Source organism: Varroa destructor, unplaced genomic scaffold (assembly GCF_002443255.2).
Source record: "Varroa destructor unplaced genomic scaffold, Vdes_3.0 BEIS01000006.1, whole genome shotgun sequence".
Classification (NCBI taxonomy): Eukaryota; Metazoa; Arthropoda; class Arachnida; order Mesostigmata; family Varroidae; genus Varroa; species Varroa destructor.
Window position 1 is genome coordinate 23,813,434 of NW_019211459.1, and position 26,616 is coordinate 23,840,049.

At 39.0% G+C, this 26,616-nt stretch overlaps 3 protein-coding genes and 1 long non-coding RNA gene across 11 annotated transcripts in view; 2 read left to right on the forward strand and 2 right to left on the reverse strand.

Annotated features, from left to right (window-relative positions):
* LOC111253129 (uncharacterized) overlaps positions 1-11,226 on the reverse strand; it is a 17,461-nt gene extending 6,235 nt beyond the window's left edge. Inside the window, exons 1-3 of one of the 4 annotated variants that reach the window (XR_015330200.1) lie at positions 9,934-11,224; positions 4,280-9,593; positions 57-2,851 (exon numbers count right to left, since the gene is read on the reverse strand). This is a non-coding gene — a long non-coding RNA (uncharacterized LOC111253129). Of the gene's footprint in view, positions 1-56; positions 9,594-9,933 lie in introns of all 4 variants that reach the window. The other 3 variants (XR_015330198.1, XR_015330197.1, XR_015330199.1) reach the window with 3 other exon arrangements.
* On the forward strand, positions 2,695-5,622 carry Jwa (PRA1 family protein Jwa). Its single transcript, XM_022812120.2, has 4 exons — positions 2,695-2,830; positions 3,141-3,231; positions 3,557-3,802; positions 4,300-5,622. Exons 1-4 carry the CDS (start codon positions 2,721-2,723, stop codon positions 4,399-4,401), a joined length of 549 nt encoding a protein of 182 aa, XP_022667855.1. The 5' UTR covers positions 2,695-2,720; the 3' UTR covers positions 4,402-5,622.
* Positions 11,227-13,961: 2,735 nt separating the features above from the next.
* LOC147755006 (FERM, ARHGEF and pleckstrin domain-containing protein 2-like) lies at positions 13,962-19,200 on the reverse strand. The gene has a single exon (XM_086992836.1). The coding sequence runs from the start codon at positions 18,583-18,585 to the stop codon at positions 15,511-15,513; it is 3,075 nt and encodes a 1,024-aa protein (XP_086848962.1). The 5' UTR covers positions 18,586-19,200; the 3' UTR covers positions 13,962-15,510.
* Positions 19,201-20,031: 831 nt separating this feature from the next.
* On the forward strand, positions 20,032-26,407 carry LOC111253130 (uncharacterized). 5 transcript variants are annotated; one of them, XR_002674496.2, is made up of 8 exons: positions 20,038-20,417; positions 21,287-21,440; positions 22,000-22,121; positions 22,702-22,843; positions 23,046-23,284; positions 23,660-23,854; positions 24,410-24,625; positions 25,636-26,407. XR_002674496.2 is itself a non-coding variant. In XM_086992852.1 (7 exons), the coding sequence occupies exons 2-7, from the start codon at positions 21,317-21,319 to the stop codon at positions 24,545-24,547; spliced, it is 774 nt and encodes a 257-aa protein (XP_086848978.1). In that variant the 5' UTR covers positions 20,032-20,417; positions 21,287-21,316; the 3' UTR covers positions 24,548-25,052. The 5 variants fall into 5 exon arrangements, 4 of the variants coding, with proteins under 4 accessions (XP_086848978.1, XP_022667849.1, XP_022667846.1 ...); XM_086992852.1 differs by lacking the exon at positions 25,636-26,407 and having other exon boundaries at positions 20,032-20,417; positions 23,046-23,098; positions 24,410-25,052; XM_022812114.2 differs by lacking the exon at positions 25,636-26,407 and having other exon boundaries at positions 20,038-20,300; positions 24,410-25,052.
* Positions 26,408-26,616: the final 209 nt, after the last annotated feature.

A 26,616-nucleotide genomic window follows, 5' to 3' on the forward strand; every position in this document is an offset into this window, starting at 1 on the left:
AATAATCACTAATAATCAAGTTCGAAGCAGGAAGGTGCCCTTCGACTGCTCTGTACCTAATAGATGTATAACAGTGGCCGGTCCTCGAACTCTTTCGAAGCTCTACATACTGGGCAAGCATAGTTGTATACTGTACACGGTTTTGTTTAGCAGAACACGCCTGTGCTCCATCAATGCAAACTAACTTCTAAACTACCCGCCCTACATTTTTTTTTGAGAAATTTAAAGTTTTTCTCTGTTGATAATCCATTAAAGTCTGCGCGATGTCGCGCACGTCGTCATTATGATCGTTTGGTACTACTTTCGTCCTCTCCATCTCTTTTTCTCTCTCCGTTTTCTTAACGCAGAAATTGTAGTAACAGCTTTCACTAAAACATGCGTTCATTCTGGCAACACCGTGCCCCTTCGCTATCGGGTGCTGTTCCTGCGAGTTTGTCTTAGCACAACAGCTGGGCGCGGTGATCACAGTAGGTGAGTTGTGCGTCGAATATGATAAGCAAAAATTTTTTTACAGCTCATTTCGTACTTAGACGAATATCAGCAACAGATCAGCTTTTCCTGTAGTTTTAAACAGCAGAGTTTTGAAGGTGTGGCACTAATTGTCTCTTGTTAAAGTACATTCAAAATTGGGCATTAAATAGAACGAAGAGAATGAGTCGATAAAAGCATTTTATTTGACACTTGGATATCTGTTCCATAGTCGACTTGTTGTGTAGCTACCGACCCCAACTTAATAGTAAGGGCGTTGTTAACTATGATAATATGAAAAACGATGAAGCTCTGTGTAGTTATTAGGGACTGTGCGGCGAGATGGCAAAAACAGCGATTCCGTGGTGTGTTGATGTGGCTGGTAAAGATATTAAAGCTTACATTATTATAGGCTACTTTATTTTACGTTAATAGTAACTTGCAATGAGAAACAGTGTGGGCTAACTTTATGAGTAATATGGGCAAGTTGAAGGCCATGTTAATTTAATTCGCTCTATTACATATAATACTCAGAGAAGTATTCGATGTACGTAGTATATATTTTATGATCTGCCTTTAACTTTATCAGATAGTTCGGCCTCCTACCAGGAGAACTAAAGTCGATTGGTCGAATGATTTTAACTTGTGTTATATGCGTCACGGAAGTGATCTCTAACATAACCAAAGCGGAGTTTTTTATGCTATATTCCATACACATCTGCTGATGTACCGTTCGTTAGCGTTTTGGCCTGCATGTGTCCCGAGGGATTATGAACATTGAGAATTAGGTTTTCATTCAAGTGCAAAATGGCATCAGCTCAAAGTTTGGCCTCAAGAAAATGTACCACAGCACTATATTGCTAGGAAAGCAAAACTGCAATCATCATAATTCGTAAATGATTTTACTATCATTCTGTTGTAAAATAGTAGTGTATATTTCGCCTTAGTATAAGCCATTTGTTTTACTGTGGCCCACGTTTCCTTGGGTGTGGTGAAGCAGTGTGCGTTGACTGATAATATGCCAATTTCATCAGAGGAAGATACGTCATCGACAAAACGTTTTGTACAGGCGCAAAGACGGCGCAACAATATGGCTCTGACACATACGTGGGAAAAACAGCGGAGCATTCATTATGAAGTAAGAGCAACAGTCATTAGTGGATGTCGAAAATTACTATAGGTTTCTTTGATCTGACTGGAGAAATGACGACGAATAACAGCTGTAACAGCAACAGAATTTCAAATGGAACAAGGTTGTTACCGACAACAGAATTATGCGAAGCATGTCTAGCTGAGACAACATTTAAAATCGTTGCAGTATAACATTTGCTATTTATTCTTGTGTAATTGTAATTATTTATATTGTGCATGAACACGCTCTTGACTTCGGTCGCACCTATATAGGCAGGGACATAAAACGCATCTTTTGTTATATAATTTCTTTCTTCATACGTGTAGTTTCGGCGAGAGTGTGTCATACAATCAAACAAAAGAAAAAAAAATACGACCCAAAGAGTTATCATATGAAGTGAAGGTTTGCGTAAGTAGCCAGATGTTTTTTTGGCAGATTTGCGCTAGCGCTGTGGTATATGTATATCAGGCGATGTCTTCAAAATCCAAAAGCCGTCTTGAACCTTCGTTTATAATAAAAGTACAATTTTTATATAACAATACTGTAAATAAATATATTGGTGTCATGTGTGCTATAACTGCAGTCGACCCGTATATGGTATTTGGCAATAAATAGAGGTCAAAAACACTAATACCAAGTTACATATTTAGGCGCCTTGAAGAAATGTCAAATCTGGCGGAAGTATTTAAATGACGTTAACACTTTTATTGGTTCATTTTATATTTATTTCATATTTAAAATTAATTTTTAATAAAACGGAAAAACGAAGCGCTAAATCATATGCATTTCCTGTGAAGGTTATGTGGCTTACGCTAGTAAACCCTGCTTGAGCAAAAAACTAAAAATAACATTGAGTGTAACAAGTTTTAGCCCTTAAACATTCGACCGCATATTCGGTTAAAATCCAGTACCCATGAGTTGAATATAATAGCCTGCGCTATCATGCTCTAAAGATAATAAGATAAAGTCAATTAATTACGACCGCGATGACGTAGTCACGGTACACATGCTTCATGCACAATTTTATGCAATTCGATGCATTTGGTCTTCTCTCACAGGTGGAGCTTAAGGTTATTCATATTTTATACATTCTGCGCGATACCACAGCGAGAGTATAAACATGACTGATTCGTTTACTACACCACCGTTTCGGCCCATCGATGACTTCTTGGGAGCCGGGGCACGATTTCAGATCCCAAATGTACAAGATCTAGACAAGTGGGCCAACAGGTAGGTGAACAGGAACTTTGACTGGAATAAGCACAAAGGGATTGACTTATATAAAAATAGACTGTTGATTGATTATCAGATGAGACTGCTTGGTTATAAAATTGCGTGAGTCCGTAGACGCCCTAATATCGTAACATAGCCTAACGGTATACAGACGTAATAGGTTGGACGCTGAAGATAACGTTTATTCGATTTAAGAATAATGATCATTTATACAATTTTAGTAATATATACAATGGAGTTAATCTTGTTTAAATAAGAATTGCTATTCGCACTTGCTGAATACATTAACCAAGATTATTTTTTTCAGAGTACTCAACAATCTTATTTACTATCAGACCAACTATTTTGCGGTAATTGGAATCGTTTTTCTCCTGGTTGGCTTCTTCTACCCTGGTCAGGTTAGTGCAGTCGATCGAAAACGTAATGCTATAAGCCGTAATAGTCTTAAACTGGAAAACTGTCAAGAGCTGTACTTGTTTCACGGCACGTAATCTCTAAAACTCTATATCCCGGCTGTCTCCTAATGTCTAGTTCGGCCTCTTATCAACACGCCGACCAACCAACAATAATGAGTACATATACCATTTATCACCCAACTAAATTTTTTAAACCAAAATTTTTATCGCACGTATCTGAAGTTGTAGATACTATATATGTATTTCGGTAAGTGTTGTACCACTATAGATATAGCATCAATAAGTAATTGTTTGGCTTTTTTTGTAGCTCCTCGTTGGTATGATCGCTACGCTGGCGACTTTGGCGTTACAGGACTATTTAGACAGGCATCAGGCAGCTTTTGCCAGACTGAAGCGCCAACGCCCGGGCATTTGTCTTGTGATAATGCTCAGTGGTGGTTACATGGTGGTCGCACTAGTGGGGTCCGTTCTAGTGTTTCTGTTCGGTATTGCCTTGCCAGTTTTAATCGTATTCATCCATGCGTCTTTGCGACTACGCAGTCTCAAGTCTAAGGTTAGAGAAACTTTTCCCGTATTTGAAGCTGCCATTATCGGACCTAGCTAAAAGAATCTTTATTCCTAAGCAGTATCGCAGTTGTTTTCCATAACGTTTCGGCTATAGGAAACCCGAGTGGTGACAATGTTGGGTTTTAGTGTGCCCAATTCAATCTGTTCACAAGAAATATCATGTAGCATAACAATAAACGGTGGCATAAATAATAATGCATCGATAGCGGCACATTATTCTATCTATCCGTGTTTTGTTGATTCGACTGATTCCTTCGAAGTTTTTATAGTAAAAAGGGTCCACATCGTTAACCGTTTATTTTTTTGCTATTTATAATGTTCTCTTAGAATCTCAGAATCCCTTAGAAGAAGGAGACGCCTGCTTTTATGAATAATAATAACACTTCATAAAAACAGGCAAAATTTTAACAAAAAATAATGCATTTTCCACGTTATGGCATATCTACTACCTAAGAATAACAACTTTTTCACGACTCCTCGCAGGTCTTTAATCAGGTGGAAAGACTAGGCGCAGTTCGGACTCCGATGGGCTTTGTACTTGAGCTGCTGGGCGAGACGTTTGACCATCTGGGCGTCGTTAACTAAAACGGCAGCAGAATCGACAAGAGCATTTTGCTTGAATTTATACAGCCCGCAGGACATTTTTAGAGATTTATCTATATATATATGGGTGCTGCTAACTTCACCAATTTTTGGCGAGTTCCCGAGTGCAATCATCTGATCTGTCCTGTTGCCTATGTATGTAATGTTTATCTGACAATGAGGCCGCTTGTTGAACATTAACAATGTTAATTTTTAGCAAATTATCTATTACGATATGAGCGGATGACTCAAAGCAGTCATGTTGTTATTGATCAGAGAACTGACAAATTTACGGCGTTATGGAGCAACACTCTAAGAAAGTATCTAGAGTAAAATTTCTTATAAAAAAGGTTTAAGAAATAATGTTTCGTGTAAGGCTAAATTTTCAGTTCCTTAATTTTTTAAGTTTAACATACACGCTGATAGTGGTAATCTGCCGTTGATAAATTGTGTTTGTATTTAGCTCTTGGGTTTATTTATCGTTTAAAAGTGATGCAAACGCGCAGATCCACTTAGTTAGATAGGATCCATACTATATAATGCACACTACCTAGTTACAACTGAATACAATTATATATTTAGTACAATAATAAATTCCTAGACGTGATCTAGCAGTTGGAAATCAACCAATGCTTCGTGGGTTTTGCGCGCCACTCACTGCATTCCATAAATAGTTTTTTTTGCTGGCCAATCATGAGCTCCTAATAATAGTTCTGACCCTACGATGCATGCAACGAATATTATTAAAAAAAAAAACAAAGAAAAAATATGAAACTGTACAAAACAACGAAATCGCATGATGATTTGTTTCGAAGAATACATCGTTATGTCTCAATTTTTCTCCTTCAGTGGTATCGCACTTTACGTGCCGGCCCACCTCTAGTTCTCGGTATTCGCCTGACAGACGATTTACTTTGTCCGAAATGTAATAGCATGGTTTTCAGAATACGACTTCGTTGTCCTATTTTGTGTCGTAACTTCACGGAGCAGACGTTGATCACACACTAGTGAAGGATTCAGATAATCCTTGTGACTTGGTATTGCGAGCCATTTTTGGATTTTTCTGCTAATGATTTGTGTAACTTGATGTGATCTTCTGATTCCCGAAAGCGCGGCGCGCACAATTCACTTTGAGCAAGGTCCTCCATCGAATAAACATCAGATCCCCAACACTTAAAAGCTAAAAGAATAAAAAAACTACAGTAATATATGTATACAACCAAATCGTCAGGTAGACTTTGTTTTTTATTTAGTGGTATATGAAGATACACATATATCTAAATATGATTTGTAATGCATCTTCCTTTATCCGCATTATTTAATTCTGGGCAATCGGGTTTTGTGTCATGCTATTACACATTGTTCACGTGAGCACACCTGCCCTAATTATCATGCCCACAGGCTCATCCACCGATATAAACGCTATGGAACATGTAAATACTATAACATAATAAGTCGAAGCACGTTTTATGAAGAAAGACGAACGTCTGTAGATAAGCTAAAAAATAAAAGCACAATTCTCTAGGTAGTTTTATTTGTTAAAAAAACAGTTATTAATATAAAACACCGACTGATTAGATTACATGAAAGATACGAAAAAGTAGAAATTAAGTGCATATCTAACGGCCTCACATCAAAACGTACTGTTTCAATACTATAATGCTTTGCTTTGTAAGTAAGAGATGAAGTACCGGTTGAAGTAAATTTGGACTTTGAATTGTTATTTGGCAAAAAAACAATAAGAAAAAGCATGGTACTATAGAACCAAAATTCCTATGAGTTTTTTTTCAATCTTTGGCAGGAAAGTATTACATTGATAGAGCAAATAATCAAAATTCTTTGATTCAATAAAAACAAATCATTTTGTTTTTAACACGTCTTTAACATGATATCATAAAGAAATAACACAAAAATAAGGCGAAAGAACACAAGTCGACAATAACAGAAGAAAAAGTCATCACTGTTATTGGAAATATGATATTGCATTATCTAGTGTTTGTGAAAAACATCTTTAATGAATATATTTTCGCTGTTAATAGATCATTATCGTTAACTAACATTACTCACTTGGCAAATCGGTTCTGAGAACCAAATGATCTTTAGTACCCGTAGAGACGTCAATACGTTTGTTTGTTCTGCTGAAAACGATGGCTCATACACCGAACGTAGATACACTATTTACAGCATTATTATTACTGAGCTCGTTATATATAATCCTGTATATATATTTTCCAAACGCACCTCATTAGTCTATACGATGGTTTAAAGTTTTACTTTCTCCCTAACCCTTATTCAGTATTCCGTTTATTCGTTTTGAGGATTCATAGGAACAGGCGTCTCTAAACATCAAGATTGGTCTGCGGTGACTGAGTGCGAAAATCGAATTATCCTGCATTTGGCCATGTTTGAACTCCTTCTATATTTCACCATATGATATAAAATAAATGTAATTACCGTCGAAATCCACAATACGCACTTTAACGCACGGCCAGGACTTCCCGTATGATTTTTGAAGGAGCTGCATTTACTCTGTGGACTTAAGATTTTCCCACAGAAAAGTTACATCGAGTTTAATATTCGTGGAATCGATATTCCGACAAGTGTGGCCGTAGCGGTATAGTAATGGCTGGGTAGCCTCATGTATTTTACCTTGATGATCGATTATCACCGACAAACAGTGCGCACAACAAAGATATGGCAAGGATACATTTTATAATGCGATAAATAGTCACGTCTTTGTTTTGCTTATTTGAAAGTTACTGCTAGGACGCTTAAGCAAGCATTTTGGCACTGTAGGAAGACGCTTCTGTAGCATACTTTCTATTTGGAAATAAATACATCAAGCTATTATTATAAAGTTAAGCTCTGCGGCAGTCTTTTTCGCACCAGACGTATCTTGACCTATGAAGTTCAGCTACTATTTCAGATCAATAAAGTTAAATTGAAATGTTTTTCATATTTGTATTCTACAAATGCATATGCGATAATACCAGGGAAGAAATCGCATTGTCGAATGATATTTTTCTCGAATAAATAATTTATTCTCGTCAGCTAGGATTTGCTGAAAGTAAATAGATCTCACGATAGATTGAACTGAAGATTACTTTCGAAGTGACATATTCTACTTTATACGCATGCATATGTGTATATGTATAAATGTATATATATAATGCACAATTACGAATCCTACTGGATAAATTACGGTACGACGCTGTAAACATTACACGCACTGGACTCAACAATAGCGTGGTATATGATAAAGTAACAGTTTTGCGCTCGATTAGGAACTTTTGTAGATTCATTAATCAGCCTAATCATATGTTTACGATCCAACAGTTGAAAGTGGTGAAGCTTTGATAATACATTTGAAATAAATAATTTGATTAAAAACTTTGCCAATCTAACGAACGTGTTAATATAAGCACTTGGTTTGGATGTATATCGAGGAGTGTGTCTACGGAATATCCGGGCCACGTTAGGCCGGAACAGTTAGGATTTAATGTGGACCAAGTTTCCCACCAGTGCCAAAGGGAGATATCAATAGATTGGCAACCTATCCAATATCTCCTTCTGCGTAATAGCATGGCACTGACATACGATCTAATGGTTAATTCATTTTACAAACAATCTTAGAAAATAACGCGTAAATAATCTTGTCTAAACGCACATTCATGCTACTCTATGTTATAGATAGTTTATGTGGTTAACTTCTCTTGCTTGGTATGCTTTCTATACTGGTGAGATAAAATTAATGTTTTTTGTTATTCGCACGCGACACGAATGTAAGTAAGTGTTAGAGGCACTGCGTAGCTGACTTCGAACAAGAACCAAGTCCTAGATACTCATGTTTTTTAACATTACTGTAAACGGTTAATTTAGAATTGTTTTTTAGCACGTTAGGCAAAGGAAATCTAGAAAACAGCTTGATTGCGCATTGGTACTCACAAACAATATGAACATAAATGTTTACTTATGGTAGACGTCTTTCTAAGTTCCTTTGCAGTTAAATAAAAAAATCACACATTTGTTTGTATATAATGCTAATGGCTTAGGCTGGTTTGCAAGAACTGCTTATTCACGCAGTGTCTAAAAAACAGCGGTATATCTCAGGAAGAAAGCCATTTAGCTGTGATAACACGTTGAATTAGGCAAAAATCTAGATAGGCTTTTGTGTTGTAGATGACTTGCTTAACAAAGCCAAGGTTCGAACCATAAGGTAGCATGCATTGTTCGAAACATCATATACAATTCAAATACGATGAATATAATGCGTGGAATTAGTATTTCCACATCACTACACATTGATGCTCTTTGTCGAACAACATCGCCTGCAGTTTTGCGGAAAAGGTTTTGAAAGGGTGGTAGAGAAAGCTCGTTGTTGTTGTGGGATGTTATCAACTACAATCACGAATGATAAGCGATCATTTCCTAGCTTTTAAGTGAAGTAATGACTGAATGCAGATCATTGCATGTGTAAAACCGGAACAGCGATTTGTACTATTCGTTTTAAATCATTAAATATTTTTTTAAAGCCACAGACCGGTTAATAATTCAGTAAGTTTCAAGGCTAATAAAGGTTTGAAGTAGACCACGCTGAAGATCACCGATCAGCATGAGCAGAACACATACGAAGAATCAACGTAAAACATTTGTGAAAGAGAATATAACGTTTCCGCTATATGTTGGTTGATACTTATTACACATTTCGTTATCGGTGGTGAATCAAAATAACTGTTTTACCCTTGCAGTAAAAAAATTACAATCCAGCAGCACTTGAAAGCCCTGTGGATCCACTTCACAATCACGATCATAACCGTAATACAGTACAAGTATATATATATATATATATATATATATATATATATATAGATGTCCTACTTCCATGCTTCGGCGTTTCCTTTACAGAACTTCTTTTCTTCTAAGCCTTGATATTTTCTATTTCATTTTCTTGACTGCTTCTTCCATCTGGTTGGCTTGTTTAGTCACAATTCGCCTGTAACGTACCGCGCGTAGCACATTCTGTCATATGGTGACATTGTGATCAGTTTTGTAGTGTTTCTGAAGATGAGCGACCCGCTCTGCCGTGAAGGGACACATATCGCACGAATAGGTCTTTAGAACGCTCTGGTGCGTATACCGGATGTGACGTCCGAGGTCGGAAGAATGAGATGTCTGGTAGTCACAGTAATTACAGCCTTCGGTAGTATCAGCAGCGTCAGTAGGTGCGGTAACGGTCGAATAAACCAATCCGCAAAGATAGACGGAAGTGCATGATAGAAAAGAAAGCACGCATTATGTGAATGATTGACCTGCCTATTGAAGTTGAGATATTATTTTGAGAGAAAATGTCAGACTCGTTGCAGGGACACATAGTAAGAATAAAGTTGCGATTTTCATCGTGACGGATTGACATGGAATTTCTACGCATAAAGAACACAAACTAAATATTACAACAGTAGCTCAAAGACCTATTTCTATCGTTATCATCAAGCTTTAATATATATATATATATATATATATATGCTGGAATCTTACCGAAAGGCTTGCACTGTTCAGATGCATGGACTTGTGCGTGGTAGACAAATGCAGCATGATTATGGGCTACGAAGTCGCACTTCGCGCATCGTAGTAAGTTGCTTGAAGCACTGGTGAAATCTGAAAGAGTTATAACAGGGAAATCAAGATTAAAGCAGATTCGGAACTGGATTTTTTTAAACAAATGGCTAGCGGGTAAACGGTTCTTATGTTGCACTGTACATTTTGCTGAAAATTAATCTTGCCTAGCATTGTCAATGGCCTCTGATTACTTTGCTCACTGCAATAATGGAAAACACTAACAGTAAAAAAAACCCAGCGCTAATCCAAAGAAGTGTAAACGGTTCTACTAAGCTCGATTATAAAGAAAGAGCCATTTTGTAATCGCATGCTTGGACTTCAAGCAAAAAGTTTTTAGTATATTGTACTCTAGCGAATTACGGTAGCGATTATTTCAGGAGCTGTTTAAAAGTGTCACTGAACTTGGATGAATTCTACACGTAAAATCGCTATATCTATAGCACAAAAAAATCATTCTGGAACCTCTAGGACCACAAGATATCGGTAAAATTCATAAAAATAATTCACTCAACCAAATCGATAGCAATATTATACACAACTTTTGCTAACAAGTTCTTACTTGATCAATCTATATATCAACCTGACATGGCAGAACGTAGATGTCAACTAAATATTGAGACCCAAACTGTAACAACGAAAACATTGTATTGACTGGATACTTTTTCCAAAATCAATCAAAAGCTTATGCTAGTCTGCGACCTTGTCAATATGGGTCATCTTTTTTGCTGAACGAAGCAGAGCTAATAGACAGCATAGATACTTTTTGTAAACGTTACTTTTCAGCCGAACAAATGTTAGATCAAGCAACCACCAGCTTATAAATCAATGTATCGACGACTGCATCACCCACGCAGTTTGTTCGTTTTAAAATTAATCGATCTAACAATGACTATTTTCAATGTGGCATAAATTAACAAGTGATTAAAGCGTTTATTTAGGATGATTCCGGAAAGAATGCCCTTCTACATCAGTCTGATCCGACGGCTGCTAACCACACTGTTACGAGAGTCGGAGAGCAACAAAGGCCATTTTGCTATTCATGGAACTGCGCGCAGGAACGGGAAAGCAGTTCGGGTTCATCTGAAAGAAAACTTAAAATTAACAGGCTATTCTTGTTACCGCACGTTTATATTGCATATAAGTTAATACATGTGGGCCCGCCACGCGCTGACTATAAAATCATCAAAGTCACTAGGCAACTGAGAGGGTTGCTACGGGGCACTTTATATATAACGATTTCTTTTATATATAGAGATTTTATATATATAAAAAAAACAGCAAATTATACGCTGTAATACACATTATAAGGTGATACATGATAAGTTAAACACACGAATATTTTTTTACCTTGGAAAGCAAATAGGGTATACAACATATTCGATTGACAATGACAACGTAACGTAATGGAAAATAAAAACAAAACATAATATTTATAAATGAAACATAAATCTCTGCCTTTATTAAAAATAAATATTAAGATTAGATATTTTTAAAATGTATATATATATATATATATATATATATATATATATATATATATATTTATATAAAATCTATTTCTCTGCTTCTGACCTGTCGATGTGAGCGAATTGTATTATTAAAATTATCATATAATCATTTTTGAACGTGAAATACGTTTGCAGCTAATTGGAAATTGTAATGTCCTTTTTAGGAGGAATTTGTAAAATTAGTATAAGGTTAAAAGACAATCAAAACCACTCATTAGAATTAGTTCACCGAACCCATCAATGGTTACACAGCTTTTTGCACGCCCAATGCGTTTTCCATTCCTTAAGCTATGTATAGATAATCGATGCCGTGATATTGCGTGTCATGTGCTTCTATCTAATGTTTTACCGATCTATGATAATTTTTCGATATAATGGGAGATACAATTATTTTCCCATATACGCTCGTTCCTCTTTCTCTTTCAAATATAAATGACTTGTTATTCATATGAATATCTGCATGGCGGCATTTATGCATATTAGTAATTGTAAAAGATTTATTTATTAATTTCTTGTCCCGTCGTCCTTTCAACCTATTGTTCAATTAGTTACTCACTTTAAGTATAGTCTTTCTCTGCAGACTCTCGTGCCATATTTACTAATCGTATTTACTGTGTCGCATCGCCGACATAATAGCATAGATTTCAATGAGCTGTTCAACGAAATACACTTTGATTATATAAGGCGCAAATATTTCGCTATCAGTTTTATCGATTCGTCAACGCACTCAGCGCGAAAAGATCGATGACTTGATATATGCTCAAGTCCAACGGTCTCCAGTCAGAATGGCGGTTCTAGAAAAAAATCTATATATGATATTTCAAGGTGACGTGCACCGTCAATGATTCAGGGCGATCTTCGGCGTGTCTTTGCAGTTTCTGGCAAGAAACCTAATTACTGACTGTGGTAGGCTGCTCTCCACATAAACAGGATACGAAGCAGCCCAATGATAGTGCCTGCAGAAAAAAGTGAGACAAAAAGGGAAAAAGAGGCAGTTCTTGCGACAAATGACCACGTGAAACGAATACGTGAATGCACACAGACGTGAAAACGTGTCAGTTAGTCAGATCACCTTTGGATGTTTCATATGTGATTCACTCAGATTTCTTTCAGTTATTGCTAGTGAGCTTTTGTGGCTATTAAATGATTTGTCAATGTCGTTAAATAACATTTACAATACAAAGTTATCCATTAGTGTTTAAAAGTAAAAACACAAAGTCCGGACATAGAGTACAGATTGAAATACTCGTAGAAATAAATAGTTTCTCCTAATCAAGTTAGCGTCGAGAGTAAGCAAAACCCTTACGGATATTTTTCCTCGCTGCAGTGGCCCGTTTGGTCGCGCGCTCTATCTCCCTTTTTCTCTCAAACCCTTTTTTAAAAAGTAGCGTCTACTCGACAAGGTATGCTACGAAGTAGGAATGCAGCCTCACCAATGAATTGTCTGATGCTTCGTAGTATGGTGTGCTGCGTGATTTGCCTGTTAAAGTTGAGGGCACGCCAAATAGTTTAGATGTGAAACACGCTTTGTATCAGGCTGGAATGGGCCAGCCGTCCAAAGGTAGCTTTAACGGCTGTGCCGGACGTTGAACTCAAAACGTTTAGTGAATTCGATTTCGTCGATATTGTCATCATGTTTACATCTTAGCTTAGTTTCTTGTACAATGTTTATGTGGTCAAGCGAACTGTTCTAAGCTCACGGAACACCAGAATTAATAACCTGGAACGATATTATATTACATCAGCACTTCGTGATGTCCGTAGGGTATACAGGTACACTTACATTATGGGAAGGCAATCAACCGGATAATCATTGGAAGCCACAAGCACTCTCAACCGTAAAAATCAATCCTATATATCAATCCAATATAATCCTATAAAGAACAAAATTAAGAATTTAATCCTCTATGTCCCATTTTGGTATCCATTTATCTGTATTTCAAAATCGGGCACCTATATATAAACACGTATTTCGAATTCACAGAAAAGATAAAATACGACAAAAGAGGAATGGAAAGTATGCCGCAAATAAGTGAACACGCTATTTACTGTTGTCTCGTCGCCATGTATCGACAAATGACACACTCAAGGACGGAGCGTCTGGCCAGTTATTGCCTAGCAATGCAAATTCGCAAGCGCTGTTCGCCGAAGGCTTGCAACCGCATTCTCCTTTTGACGCTTGCGTTAAAAATGGGGTTTTCTACAAAATATCATGGTATCAGTAAATGAGCGATTCCCACAAAACGTCGGCACAAGAGATAATTACTTCAGGGAAATAACAGAACTTAACGAAATGTAAGGAGAAACGTTTCCTTCGTTGATAGCTGGGCACTACTCGATCACAAACACATATGAAATGTTGGAGAAAAATTGAATAGCGCAAAGTGGAAGCGAGATAAATGTCGAACAAAAAATAATATGAAATTAGTAACAAAATCCTTAGTCTCAGCTGCGTGATTTTACGGTTGCTGTTTTATTGCTAAGGGTGTTAAACACAAAAATGGTTCACCGCGACGCAGCGGAGGCGCCATCTCCGCCTTGGATACCGCAGTGTAGTACACATGATGTTTTACATATGTTTACATTATCTGCTTGTGTGCACAGACATATACATATATATGAGTGAATAAATTTACGAAAAATATACGTCACTACCGTATCGAATCTCATGACTTGAATGTTAGCAGAGTTAAAATACATTAAAGTAGCATAGCAAATTTCTGCTGTATATAACGATGCACTCAGAGATTTACTGATAAATGCTTATGAAAGTCCGTTAGGCATCAAATGCGCAATGTTGATTATATATTATAGATTTTTAACTCGTATTTTTTCAACTCGGCGACATACGTGAGCTACAAAGAAAAATTATTCATTTTCAATCTGTGTCTTTGGAGCTATTATAGTATGTCACGGGTAAATTAACTATTTAGTACCCGGTAAAAGATTGTTATCTGAATTTCCCCAAACTGCCTGACTTGAGTGCGCTTTTAAAGAAGAAATGTGGCACAGTTGTGCCCATTAGGGTAGTAAGCGAAACGTTCTAGCATTACAACTATTTTAAATACTATATCTTGATCTAGTAGGTTAGGTTTGCCTGGAACGACGCACGTCTTAACCAAACCCTGCAAGTCCTAACCTGGAATTTGCACGTACTGTTCTGTTAGAAACTGCTGAATGCAAATTCGACACTCATACTACTGCTAATTTGTCCATTATTGGCGAATATTATTCAGTTGAGCATACCAACGAAAATATTTGTTTGTATTACACGAAATTCTGAGCCTGCCAATTAGCCGTTTCCAGTTATCTCAACAATTACTCTGTGAAGTCATTAAGGATCGCCCGCCCTTTTCGCTTCCGCACGGAATGAAATGTTGTATATACAGTACTGCCTTCGATACAGTATATTAGTTATAAACATTTAGTAGAACTCATTGAATTCGTTCACTTCTGGGTGACTATCATATTTAGCAACGCTTACCAAGGTATATTTCCTCGCTAGTTTTTTGCTAGACAACAAATGAGAAGCTGTCCACAGATCTATACATTGACTGGTCATGTATCGTGGGTTGGGTATGCCACAATACTCCTATGCTTCTAATTGAATAAACTTTTAGGCTTCGAAAGCTTCACCTAGCATATATAAGGATAAGTAACCATCAAGGGTAAAGCCATCGTGTTATTGATCATTATGATACATAGTTACTTACTCGATATTTAGTTTTTTGTGAACCTATTTGGCAAGGGCATTTTTTTCAGAGACAAAGAGACACCGTGCTATGAATGATATCACTTTATCATTGCTATTGCTGTGATGGCAATGTGCCGTTCCACTTTGCGATATTTAGCTGATCGGACCGCGTCTTCATCTCCTCTCTGTCATAGATGACGTTAGCAGGTACTGGCCTAAAGTTATCGTTTGCTTCACCTCTCAGTATGGAGGAACGCCCTAAAAACCTCCATTTATCGGCTCATAAGGTTATGGCTAAACAGTGACGGAACCAATTGCTTCGAGCCATCGCTGAAACGTATAGTCGCTCTCCGCACGAAAGAAATACGTGTGTGCTTTAAACTGCAACTTGAGCACAAACTGTTTTTCGATCGCATCTTCGACATTCGGCGTGCTCACGTTGTAACCAAGCAGCGGCAAGCACGCTAAAGGCGTCGTGTCTTGATACGATTTATAGAAGAACAGGCTGAAATCGCTAAACACGATCCAAAGTTTCTGCCAGCCTGTTGAGTGTTTGAACTTGCGCAACAAATAACCAGACATATGGTGGCTTAGTCCGGCTCTCTCGTAGTCTTCGCGACTGACGCTGATTTGGCGTAACCAACAGACGTGAAGCGTTGTGTTGCATCGAGGGTATTGATTGCTTTTGCTGAGCTGAGCGATCACTGCGGGATTTAGTATCTGATGACTGCTAGCGATACTGCTGCGGTTGCTCGCGGCGCCAACGGAGCTCAAGCCATCGTCGGAGGACGCACATGATTGAAGCGTACTGTAGGCATTAATGTCGTCCTCGGGTGAAGAGCAAGCGTCGACCGCTCGTTGAATTGCCACGATCCATCGTTCACGCTCCGCTTCACTGGGCGCAGCTACCATGAGGGCACGGTGGGGTGCATAAATTGTGAAGCAATGCTCCATACCGACGCGAGGTTCACTTACCTCGACCATGACACCTTTCAGTTGAATTTGACCATGGGCTCGAAACCTGAGACCAGGATCGTCATTGATTTTGTTAGCATACACGAGACAATCACTGAATAGGAAAAACATACGCTGCTGATATCCCTTCTTCGATAACTTCATTAGGGATCCCTCACGGAGAAACTGCTTTTCCAAAATTGAATCAACGCCACTAAGATCGCGTTCCAGCTCCATGAGTTTGACTTGGTTCTTGGCCTGATGGACCTGGGCGGCCATTCCGGCGATGATTGGCTTTAGTTTTTCGATGACCTCTTCGCAGAACGCACGATCAGGATGATCACTCGAGTAAAATTTTGTAAGTTTAGTGCATGCCCTCGAATAGTGCAAAAGCCGATGCAACGGACGCGTAAACAGCAGTGCCAAGGGCACGTAGCAGACTTTGTTTGTCTCAAAACTCTCGATCGTACAGCGAAAGCTCGTATTTTGATTAAACGCCTTTTCATAGGCCTCGAGCAGGGCAGGAAGCTCACTAGCATAAGCTTTATAATGCGCCAGCACCGAACTATACTCGAGAAGAAGGCTTCCAACACCCTCGAAAGAGTTCGTGCCAGTCACGGGACGGCCTTCCATCGCTGCGATCCGATGCTCTAGATCTCGCAGCAGTCGACCGTGCAGCTTATTAATAGGATCCAGTAATTGGAACAAACGCCCAATAAATTCTGTTGTCAGTTCCTCGGATTCGTCTGCGCTGGAAATGCTTTTGTGGCCTTTATCATCGTCAAAATGATCCCTAAACCAGAACGTAATAATCTCGAGGTCGCGCCTATACGTTCGTTCGGTCATGAGCAATTCCTTTGATACGTAGTAGCTTGTCTCCTGTTTTTGTAATGAAGCTCGACGATCGAAGCTATTTAGACGGTTATCCATGGGGGTGGAGTGCAGCTCAAGAAAGAGATTTCTGCAGAGCTCACTATCGACAAATACTCCGTTTCGGTTTTGATCAGTTATAATTCGTACGCTATTAGCATTAGCGTCTTTAATTATTGAGGATCGTTTTTCAATGTTCCCCCGGTGCACAATGTGGTCATTTCTTAGGTCGGTTTTGTTCAACTCGGTAGCCGAATTTCTCGATGAAATCGATCTCCGTTCGCCAGGCGGATCACTGAATCTCTTTTCCTCGACTATAGGCGACGATGTTGAGGCCGGAGGCGGAGCAATTAATGATCTTCGTACGCATTTTGGAGGTGCAGGCAAAAGAGTGTGACGCAGACTCACCGAACGGGTAAATGGTCGACGAGCCAAATCACCGCTCTCTCTTACCTGTTCGATGATCTGCTTTTGAGTACGGCCTGAATATCGGAACGATGAACCCCGTGAAAAAATGCGTGTTTTGTGCCTCGACGGAGACTTCGGTAGCTCACTTAGTCGGAAAAAACAGTGGTTCTCAATGCAACGTTTCCAAAAGCTTTTTGCAGCATTCCTTGAAGCAAAAGTGAATTCTTCCACCTTCTTATAATATCCATAGCCTTCGCTCGGATGAAACTTAATAAGGAAACGCTTTCGTTTGAAGCTCAGTTTTCGGATACTGTTCCATGAAAATGTGTTTATTCGAGTCGTACTCTGCAAGACTAAGAGACCCATATGTGCAACGGCTAAGTTGAGCGGAATGTCTTGGGTGTCCTTGGCGGCAACCATTTTTACACCATAAAGGTCACATTTGCGAACATGATCAAGTAGGTTTAGCTCGGCGTCCAAAGGAGACTGACCGAAATGCCTTCGATGGTGGCTCATTACTGCCTCTTCAAATTTTCGAGTTTGGGTTGGTAGAAACTTCGTCCGTGACAGGTACTCGCCATCGGCGCACTCCGACACCATAAAATCACCAAATGTGGCCTGAACAATGTATGAGCAAAGTAGAGCAGCGACGTCCTCTGGGACAGGCAGGTCGCCTGAAGCCAGATCCTTCTTAATTTGCAACGCGAACAGATATCGCGTATGCTCTTCCTCAAGCTGGGCCGGGTCAGGTACATAGAACTTCACTGCAAACTCCATCATTGGTTGGGGTCGATTTCCCAGTCCGAGCTGATCGCCCATTCGTTTCCCATAATCTAGCCAATAGCGTGTACCCTGCGTGTCCTGATACTCCAGGCCGAAGTACTCCCGCTCGAGGATGTTGAGCACATGACAAACTTTGTCGAATAGCACTTGTCCATCGGCCCGAGCAGCGACTTGGAACGTCTCGACGTGATCGTCAAGAAACTTTACATCTACGGCTTGCAGTTCCTTTGAAACGACTGGCTGGGCGGCGCCGTTCGCGAGTTCGGCGTCTTGCTGTTGTTGTTGCTGCTGCAGGGATTGTTGTCCAGGCGCACGGTTTGCCGTTCTGTGATTGGCGGTCTTATCTACGGCCATTTCGCCGATACGGTTTAGATCATCTACACCTGCAGTACCCAGATCGCACGCGATTCGACCTTACCGGTGCTCCGTAGAGTCAGCTGTGAGCTTCATCCTCGTTCTTGTCTTTGACGATGGCCCACCCCAGTTTGGACGCGCATCGGTTTTACACTACAGATATTACACTCAAATATCTCACTTAGGCACAACGTAGTCACACAAAGAGAATTCGACATACATAGGTCTAAGTAACAGCGAGAACATCCGGTATGACTATACTTAAGAATTGGCAAACGGAGGTTGCTCCAGCCTTTCGTACAAGCCAAGTAAAAGACTACCAATGTTAACTGCAATATAAATCCTTATCATACTCTGTATGGCTAGCCAACTCGCACTATGCATGACGAAACATTTTCTATGTTAATTGGCCACTCTAGTCATCACCAAAAGAAGCACATTAACACTTTACAAAACTTTTTTATGTATCCACTCGATGCATAGTGCTGTCATAGAACGCTGGCTGACTGCGTCTACCAGCCAGTTCGTGGACAGCGGCCGCCCTATAGAGGACACATTAAGTGTATTGAAATCACCAATTGCTTAATGAAACACCACGCAAACGCAAGTTGAAATAAGCTTTATATGGGCCTCAAGATACTGTGGGCACAAAGATATAATTATACTACCCAATGCCAATTTTGTCAGACCCAGCTGGTTCTGAGGCGTGGTGACAGAATAGTTGCTTCCCAACCGATAAGAGCCCATGGATTTTTTCGCAGAGTTACTATTTAAAAAAGATTTAGGTTGTTAGTCATACAAACTACAATAATAAACAAGGTTTAATATCAACAGTAAGCAATGAAATGTGTTTTATTCTATCGATTACGGTTTGCAGCGGCTCATTGTAAGAGAACCTAAGCATCCAATCTCACTCACGATTAAAAAAAGTAAAGATCTGCCAGTTGCGTTAACCGTGAATAGAGCGATGTACTCGAATTTCTTAGTTGATTATACTTCTGAGGGATTGCAGCGGCTGAGAAAATGAAAAAAAAATCGCAGTTTTAATAACTATACCCGTGTTTTGGCTCGAAAACATATATTTATTCAAGGCTTTCCTGAACCCTCGATTGCTCGTTGGACTTAACCGAAAAGCGCAAAACGTTGCACTAGCTTATCATTGAAAAATCCTGGTCCTGCTTTCCGATTCATAGAGATTAGGCTGTTCCGGAAGACTATTGCCAGGAAAGTCGTATACTCGCGGTAGTGCAATGGTAACGCGTTTCCCTATAAAACTTAGAGACACGTGAGGTATTTTAGTTTAAAAACTTGATCTAACCAGACACACGTTAAAAAAAACTGATGACATTTATATAAGATCGCCGTGTCCCTTAAAAGACTATTGCCGCCTAAGAACTCAACTGATCTGTTGATCGAAGCTTCTCCTCAGGGCGGCGTAATGGGGCAAGGGTGGTACCTCCTCAGCATAGCTCAGCACGACTCAGCTGCTTGAGCCATTGCTGGTTTCCCCATTGTTTTTCCTCTATATCTTGACGCAGCTGGTGGCTCTTGTTAATGTTGTCAGTATCGTCGTTTCCTGCGTCCGCTCGGGGATCCGCGTAGTGTTTCTGCGACTCCCACAAGCGACGCCGGCCTATTCAATGAACATTCGTGGGCATCGTGTGAGACGGTGCGCGGTCGTAGGCGGTCCTGTGAGAATTGTGCAAAACCGTTCGGTGCGTGTTCAAAACACGCCGCGATAGTAAAAAATTGGTATATTCCTAGCCAGCACTCGCGATCATTTGGAGAGATGAAATTCGGTTTCGGAGCACGCACTATTCACACAGTCGTAGGTATACAAGCTCTTAACTCGTTAAAGTAATATGAAGTTGTAGAGTAACATGACACGAGCAAGAACACCTGTTAGAGCACCGGAGCTACGCTGTTTGAACTAGCCCTTAGCGTCACTTGTGCGTGTACTCTCCGGACGTACACCTCACGTCGGATATGCATAGCTTTTGAGTTTTATACGTACCCGGGTTAGGGCGTGACGATTCAGCAGCGCGGTTCGTAGATTAGAACATGGTGATAGTATCGCTGTCGTGTATAAAGCATGTTGTATGCACGACTGAATGGCTATCATATAGTTGGATGAAAAATCATTTTAGAAACACAGAATAGCGGTGCACTGCTGTATTGGATTTGGATGGCCTATTTTGGGTCCCAAGGGCAAGATATTGATGAAAAAGACATACAGTAATATATGCATACGATGAACTTAAACACCTACTATATAGCAACTAAGCATTGAAATGGTAAAGCAGTAGCAGCAAACGTCGTATTTGGTTTTGAATTTGCAATTGTTATTTTGAGGCATGCGTTACAATGAATATTTAATCTTACTAATTCTATATTAAAAAAGGGTACTTATATGCTAAAATTTTATTTTATTTAAAATCGAGTAGCGTCGCATATGTTTTTAGTCAGGGGAGAAAATAAGTAGTGGTTCTATTATGTGAATAAAAGGAAATGTATTATATTCAAGTGGGTGTTTTCTGCACATAAATCTCTGCATAGCATTCCACTTCAAGGTGCGAAATTATCGTTAGACTGCGCTGAGCAGTAAAATTTCTGATATAAACTAGGAAAGGTATATTAACATAAAAAACAACTGGGGGTTTTACTGATAACAATCAGTTTTACAATTTTTATCATGCCACAGGAGTAAAACAAAGTAGGTTTCGAAAAAATTATGGACGCTGCAACCGCATGGGAGAAAATTGAACAAGTCTTGTCCAACACGCGGCCTAACCAAAGAACTGATATTCTGTTCGGCCTACGGAATTGGCTAGAGTCTTGTGGAGAAGAACGGCCCGGTGAGTTAAGAAATACGATGCTTAGCTACGTTCTTTGATAATTTGTATACCACTTTAAGGTTAGAGACCCCAGAATAATTTCCATGTTCCAACTCAAAATACTACTTGTCGACGATGTCATGAATACTAACGAAACTGTGTTAACCTCCGTTAAAGTATGAGAGGTTATGCAGAAAGAGGAATACCGTTCTTATGCGTATTTGGGTATTAACAGTTAGAAATAACGTCGAGTAAGTTAGCCTGCATTCTCGAATTGATTCCGGTTCTATAATGGTTAAGTAATTCGACTTAGGAATGAACCTTATGATAATTTTCAAAACGACGACAAATCAAGTTGAACATATTTGGAACTAGATATGTGCATATAAATGAGTAATATCCTTGTAATAATGTATAAAGATTACTTGTAGTAGACTAAACTACCTTAGAAGAGTACTCGTGGCCTTAACCTAAATCATGTCCTTCAACCTCTTTAGAAATTACTCTGTATGCACAATTCAAAAATCTGTCTGGGCCGGACATAGTAACACAGAAATTCATAATTATAAAATTCGAACAGATACGGCCGTGAACCAAAAAGTTGCTTCTCAATTGGATATCATTGCTGACTTCATTCGAAAAAAACTGCCTTTGGATGCAATACTACCCTCGGAGAGGATAGTCGCTCCAACTTCTGGAGAGGTAGGTATTATAATTAGAAAGGAATGCATTTTGCGTTATAAATTACTAATATTTTACTTAATAAAAATAAACTTACTTTATTTCACACAAGGCGTGTATGTATGCTAATGTTTAATCGCGTACTCTGAACCGATCCATAATCTTCTTTTTTTAGTCGTCCACCGCGCTACCATTTTATTTTAACGCCATTCAATGTTTTGACAATGGATGCCTATAGAAATCAAAGTCATTGCTTTGAAAAATGACAAGTTCGTTCCAGTGCTTTTTACAACCATATTTCGCGGCTCAGTAAGGCGAAAGTCAGTTCCAAATCAAAGGCCCTTGAAATTTTGGTTAGCATGTATTGAACAGCGTCTTGCTTCAACTTTTACGTCGATAAATTGTACTTATCTGAATTCCATGGCAACCATGACATTTTTCTCTTAAATTGCCTACTGCGTAGAAAGAAACCTAAGGTGCATAACAAAAAAATTGTATGTGTGAAACGTCACCTAGACACTTTCTATGATATAAGTATGATAAGTAAGCTAGGCTGTTGAAAAATTCCTCTAGAAATTGTCGATGGTTCGATTTGTTGCAGAACGCCGATTGTAACCCGCGTACTACAATGCATGTTGATGCTTTCCTTTACCCGGATGAAGAAATTAATAAACTTTGTGAAGATGGCATTCTTTCAATGTCCTATTGCTCCGATTGTGGGTCAAGGAATATCCGACCGCTCAGTAAGTAGCCATATGATTCTCTTCTTAAAACTCAGTCGACAATGACAACCAATAGATGTAGATATTTGTTTACTTTTGTGTGAAGTCTCGATACACCGCATTACTCGTAGTTTTAACAAAAACAGCTAACATCATATGATCGTGATAAATATTGCTTAACATTGTTTTATTTCTGTAATCAACTTGGCTTTGTTTATTGCAGCTATTATTTCTCACTCAGCGTCGAAAAGTCGAACTCAGTTCATCTTTCAGAAGGTATTGCCTCCTGATCTTGTGAACGGCGGTACAGTGGTTGATGTGGGATCTCGGTTGGGTGTGCTCTGTTATGGGGCTTATTTGATGTCCGGCGCAAGTCGGATAATAGGAGTCGAATTAAACTCAGATCTGTGTACTCTGCAAGAAAGTGTTATCCAAAGATTTTCTATGAATGATCGAATTCAGGTAAATCCTTTACATCTAGAATCAGTACTTCATGTTTTTTTTATTATAAGCCTGAAAAGATTTATCACTTAAATATCATATATACAGCAAGTGGATACACAACTGCTACTAGAGCAAGATTTTTAGATTTATATACCTATGCATTACTCAAACTGACTAACTGAAAAACCGAATCACGCATTACACACGTATGTAGAGGTATGATGTCGAATTAATATTTCTACCTATTGAACTTAGAGATAGCGGTCATGTAGCACATGATATTAGACCTTCCACAGCAGAACAAGTTTCGCTATAGCAAAATGCAAATTCACCAAAAAGTTTTGATATTACTAAATATTTGTATTATTATGTGCTGGTGAGATTATATTACAGATCGTGAATGCTGATATAGTGAGTTTGCCGGACGTTCTCGCTGGAGCCAACGCTGTCTTTATTAATAACTCGTTTGAGTTTTTTAGTGATCACTCCAAGCAACGTGAAATATGGGCGTTCATTGCCAGAAGTTGTAAGCCAGGATGTATTCTAGTCACCGTGCCTTCACTGGAAGATGCTTTCAAGTCCTTGCAAGTACGTGTCTATGGGGGTTTGCAAACGATGGGCCCTTTATCTAGCATATTATAAGTACACCGATTTTACAGGACCCACGGCTTTAATAACGTTAGGTACTTAATTAGCTACTTAAATACCTAGGTGTACACTTAATAGACGTAATAATACGTGTATATAAAAGCATATCTCTCCAGATTTCTATTTTCACGCTTTTTGGCTATCTTCGTCATGCAAGAACAAAACCTCGAAATTACCTCTTTAAGACAACAAAACTGATTGCCCTACTAGAAGAGATTAATCAAAGTAAATCTCGTGGACTTTGTAGATTTTCTCCAATAGACCTATGAAACGGCATGTGCAATGCCTTTTTTGTATTTGTAATTTGTAGTATTTATAATTTTTGATTCTAATTAATACTGTAATTTCTACTAGAGATGAGGGATTAAATTAATAACTTTGTGTCATCTCTAAATAGAAACAGTTATGCGCCGCGTTTCTCTAGCTCTCAATTTACTTCCCAAATGATTCAATAGATCTCCCAATTCTTAAAGTTTAAATTAATTTTGTACACAGATTTCTCCAACACTGGTTGATCTTACGAAATGGGTACGCAAGATGCCTATTGCGCTGAGTTTTATGGATGAGAGCGACGATGAATTCGCTGAGATGAAAGAAGTTCATCGATACGAAGTGTTAAACCCAATGAAGTGACGTTTGCTGTTGTTGTAAGGAGCAACCGTTCTCAGCAGCGTGTCGTTGAAGCCATACGCGATATTGCCACAGGAAACGGTAGTCTTTACATCAACCGTGCTAGCAGTTCTTGTTACTGTCTATGGAAGTTACTTTATTTGTATTTGCTTTCCTGTTCGTTCGTTGCTGGTGGATGATTAAACATAGTCAACGGGGCGGTAGTTAATCATGAAAAAGAGAATAAAGATATGTTGCAATGTTCTTCAAGGGGGGAACTGCTATGTTGTTCATGTGTACTTCCTTAAAGATACTACCATGTTTTTGGACATACTATTGTAGATCATATTGCTTACGACGTAATTAACAAACCGCTATATTCAAGGCGTTTTATTAAATTGTTCTTACACTGTAGCCAGAAACAAATACAAAAATATACTCTGTTTCTAATTGTCTTTTCCCGCTTGCCTTTGCACTAAACGCATTGTAAATTTATTGCGTCAATAAAGCTATAGGTTCTCCAATGTGCCGTCGAAGCTTACTCTTTTATACAAATACTCTGCATCTTGGTTCTGGCAACCACCTGCGTAATGTATTCTACAAATAATACATATTTATCCCCGTATATATTTATTTTTCATTTTTCTATTATCTACCTCCAGGTAGTGTGTGAAGACTCACATTCCCTTGCCGTCTTACAACCTGTCTTGGTCGACTTTTATGCGAAACTGGGATTATTTCTAGATTTATGTACGAATGCATCAATTTTTTCGTAGAACCCATTTTAGCTATTTAGTGACTGGTAGGGCAGCCAGGCGGTGTTAGTTAAACATCCAAGCTTTTGTACTATTTGTTAATCTGCCAATGACTTCTAGTTTAAAGCTGCGCCCTGAAGTCCCCTTAGCGAGCTTTACCGCGTCGCCTCTAGCAGTCTGGATCAATGCTCAGTCGTCTACCCTCCCTTGCTTTTAATTTCCATTTAATTCGCGTATATCTCGCCTTTGTTTTCCACAAGGGCTTGTAAGGGTCCGCCGGTCCGGGCGTGCTCCAAAGCCTTTGCGCGCGCTGGTTTTAATCTACTCTTCTATTTTTCGCAAACCTCTGTTTAACAGGCGTTCTTCTATTCGCCATCTGCGCAAGCTCCTGGTAGGAGAAAAGCACCTTTTGTTTACTGCACTTCTGAGGCTTCTATGCCTTCATCTACCACTCAAGAGCCTCTGAGTACTTCACAACCGGGGGCGCACGTATACCTTCTAGGTAACGAAATGCTTACTGTTACGTACACACATCTACGTACACATTAAGTACATGATTTGAATTAAAAGAAAAATCAAGGCTAAGTTGCAACTCATATGCTCGTAGGTGACATATGTCGTATTATTTCGAGGTCTTAGTTTTATCATGAAAAAAAGTAAAATATTAGATGTATCAAACAAACTGCAATTTCATAAATTTTGAACTACAAAATTAAAGAATACCCTTCTTAGTCTCCTTTTAATGGCCTTCTAGTGAACATCAGCTCTAGAAATTCCAGGAAAAAAGTTCCAAGTTCTAATCTCGAAAATCGATGCTTAGTATTCATTTTTTGTCCACAAAGGCCACAGCGTTGCGAAATAAAGATGTTAAACAAGAAGGGATTATGCGAAGTACAGTCAGTGAATCGCGAAAATGTTGTAAGAACCAAGATTGAAGTGTAGGACCAGGCAATAGATGACCAGATGTCGGACATATGAACGCATGGCCACAATTGAGAGGTATTTTCACGTAAGTTGAGTTTGGAGTCCGGGGGCTGAGTAGGCATAACACACGAAGTGTCACAGAAATATAACCCAATCCTAAAAATTATAATAAATACTGGATACAGATTTATAACAAGTACTAAAATCGCCCGCGCATTGACTCTATACCAATTGATTGCATATATGCATTCCATGTGCAATTTGCGAATTCCTAATAAACGAAAAACCTGCCTAAAGCCCATACACTAGGCATAGTTCAATTTGTACCGCCAACCGGAGAGGGTGCCAGGGGAAAGAACGACGCTGCCCTGGAGGCTATCGTTTCTTTATCACAATTGCAGACGTTCTGGCTAT

Coding starts and splice junctions, on each gene's coding strand:
- Jwa (XM_022812120.2), top strand. CDS start 2,721: ATGACTGATTCGTTTACTACACCACCGTTTCGGCCCATCGATGACTTC. Junction 3,232..3,556: donor GCTTCTTCTACCCTGGTCAG/GTTAGTGCAGTC, acceptor CTTTTTTTGTAG/CTCCTCGTTGGTATGATCGC. Junction 3,803..4,299: donor TACGCAGTCTCAAGTCTAAG/GTTAGAGAAACT, acceptor GACTCCTCGCAG/GTCTTTAATCAGGTGGAAAG.
- LOC147755006 (XM_086992836.1), bottom strand. CDS start 18,585: ATGGCCGTAGATAAGACCGCCAATCACAGAACGGCAAACCGTGCGCCT.
- LOC111253130 (XM_022812114.2), top strand. CDS start 21,317: ATGGACGCTGCAACCGCATGGGAGAAAATTGAACAAGTCTTGTCCAAC. Junction 23,285..23,659: donor CTATGAATGATCGAATTCAG/GTAAATCCTTTA, acceptor ATTATATTACAG/ATCGTGAATGCTGATATAGT. Junction 23,855..24,409: donor ATGCTTTCAAGTCCTTGCAA/GTACGTGTCTAT, acceptor TTTTGTACACAG/ATTTCTCCAACACTGGTTGA.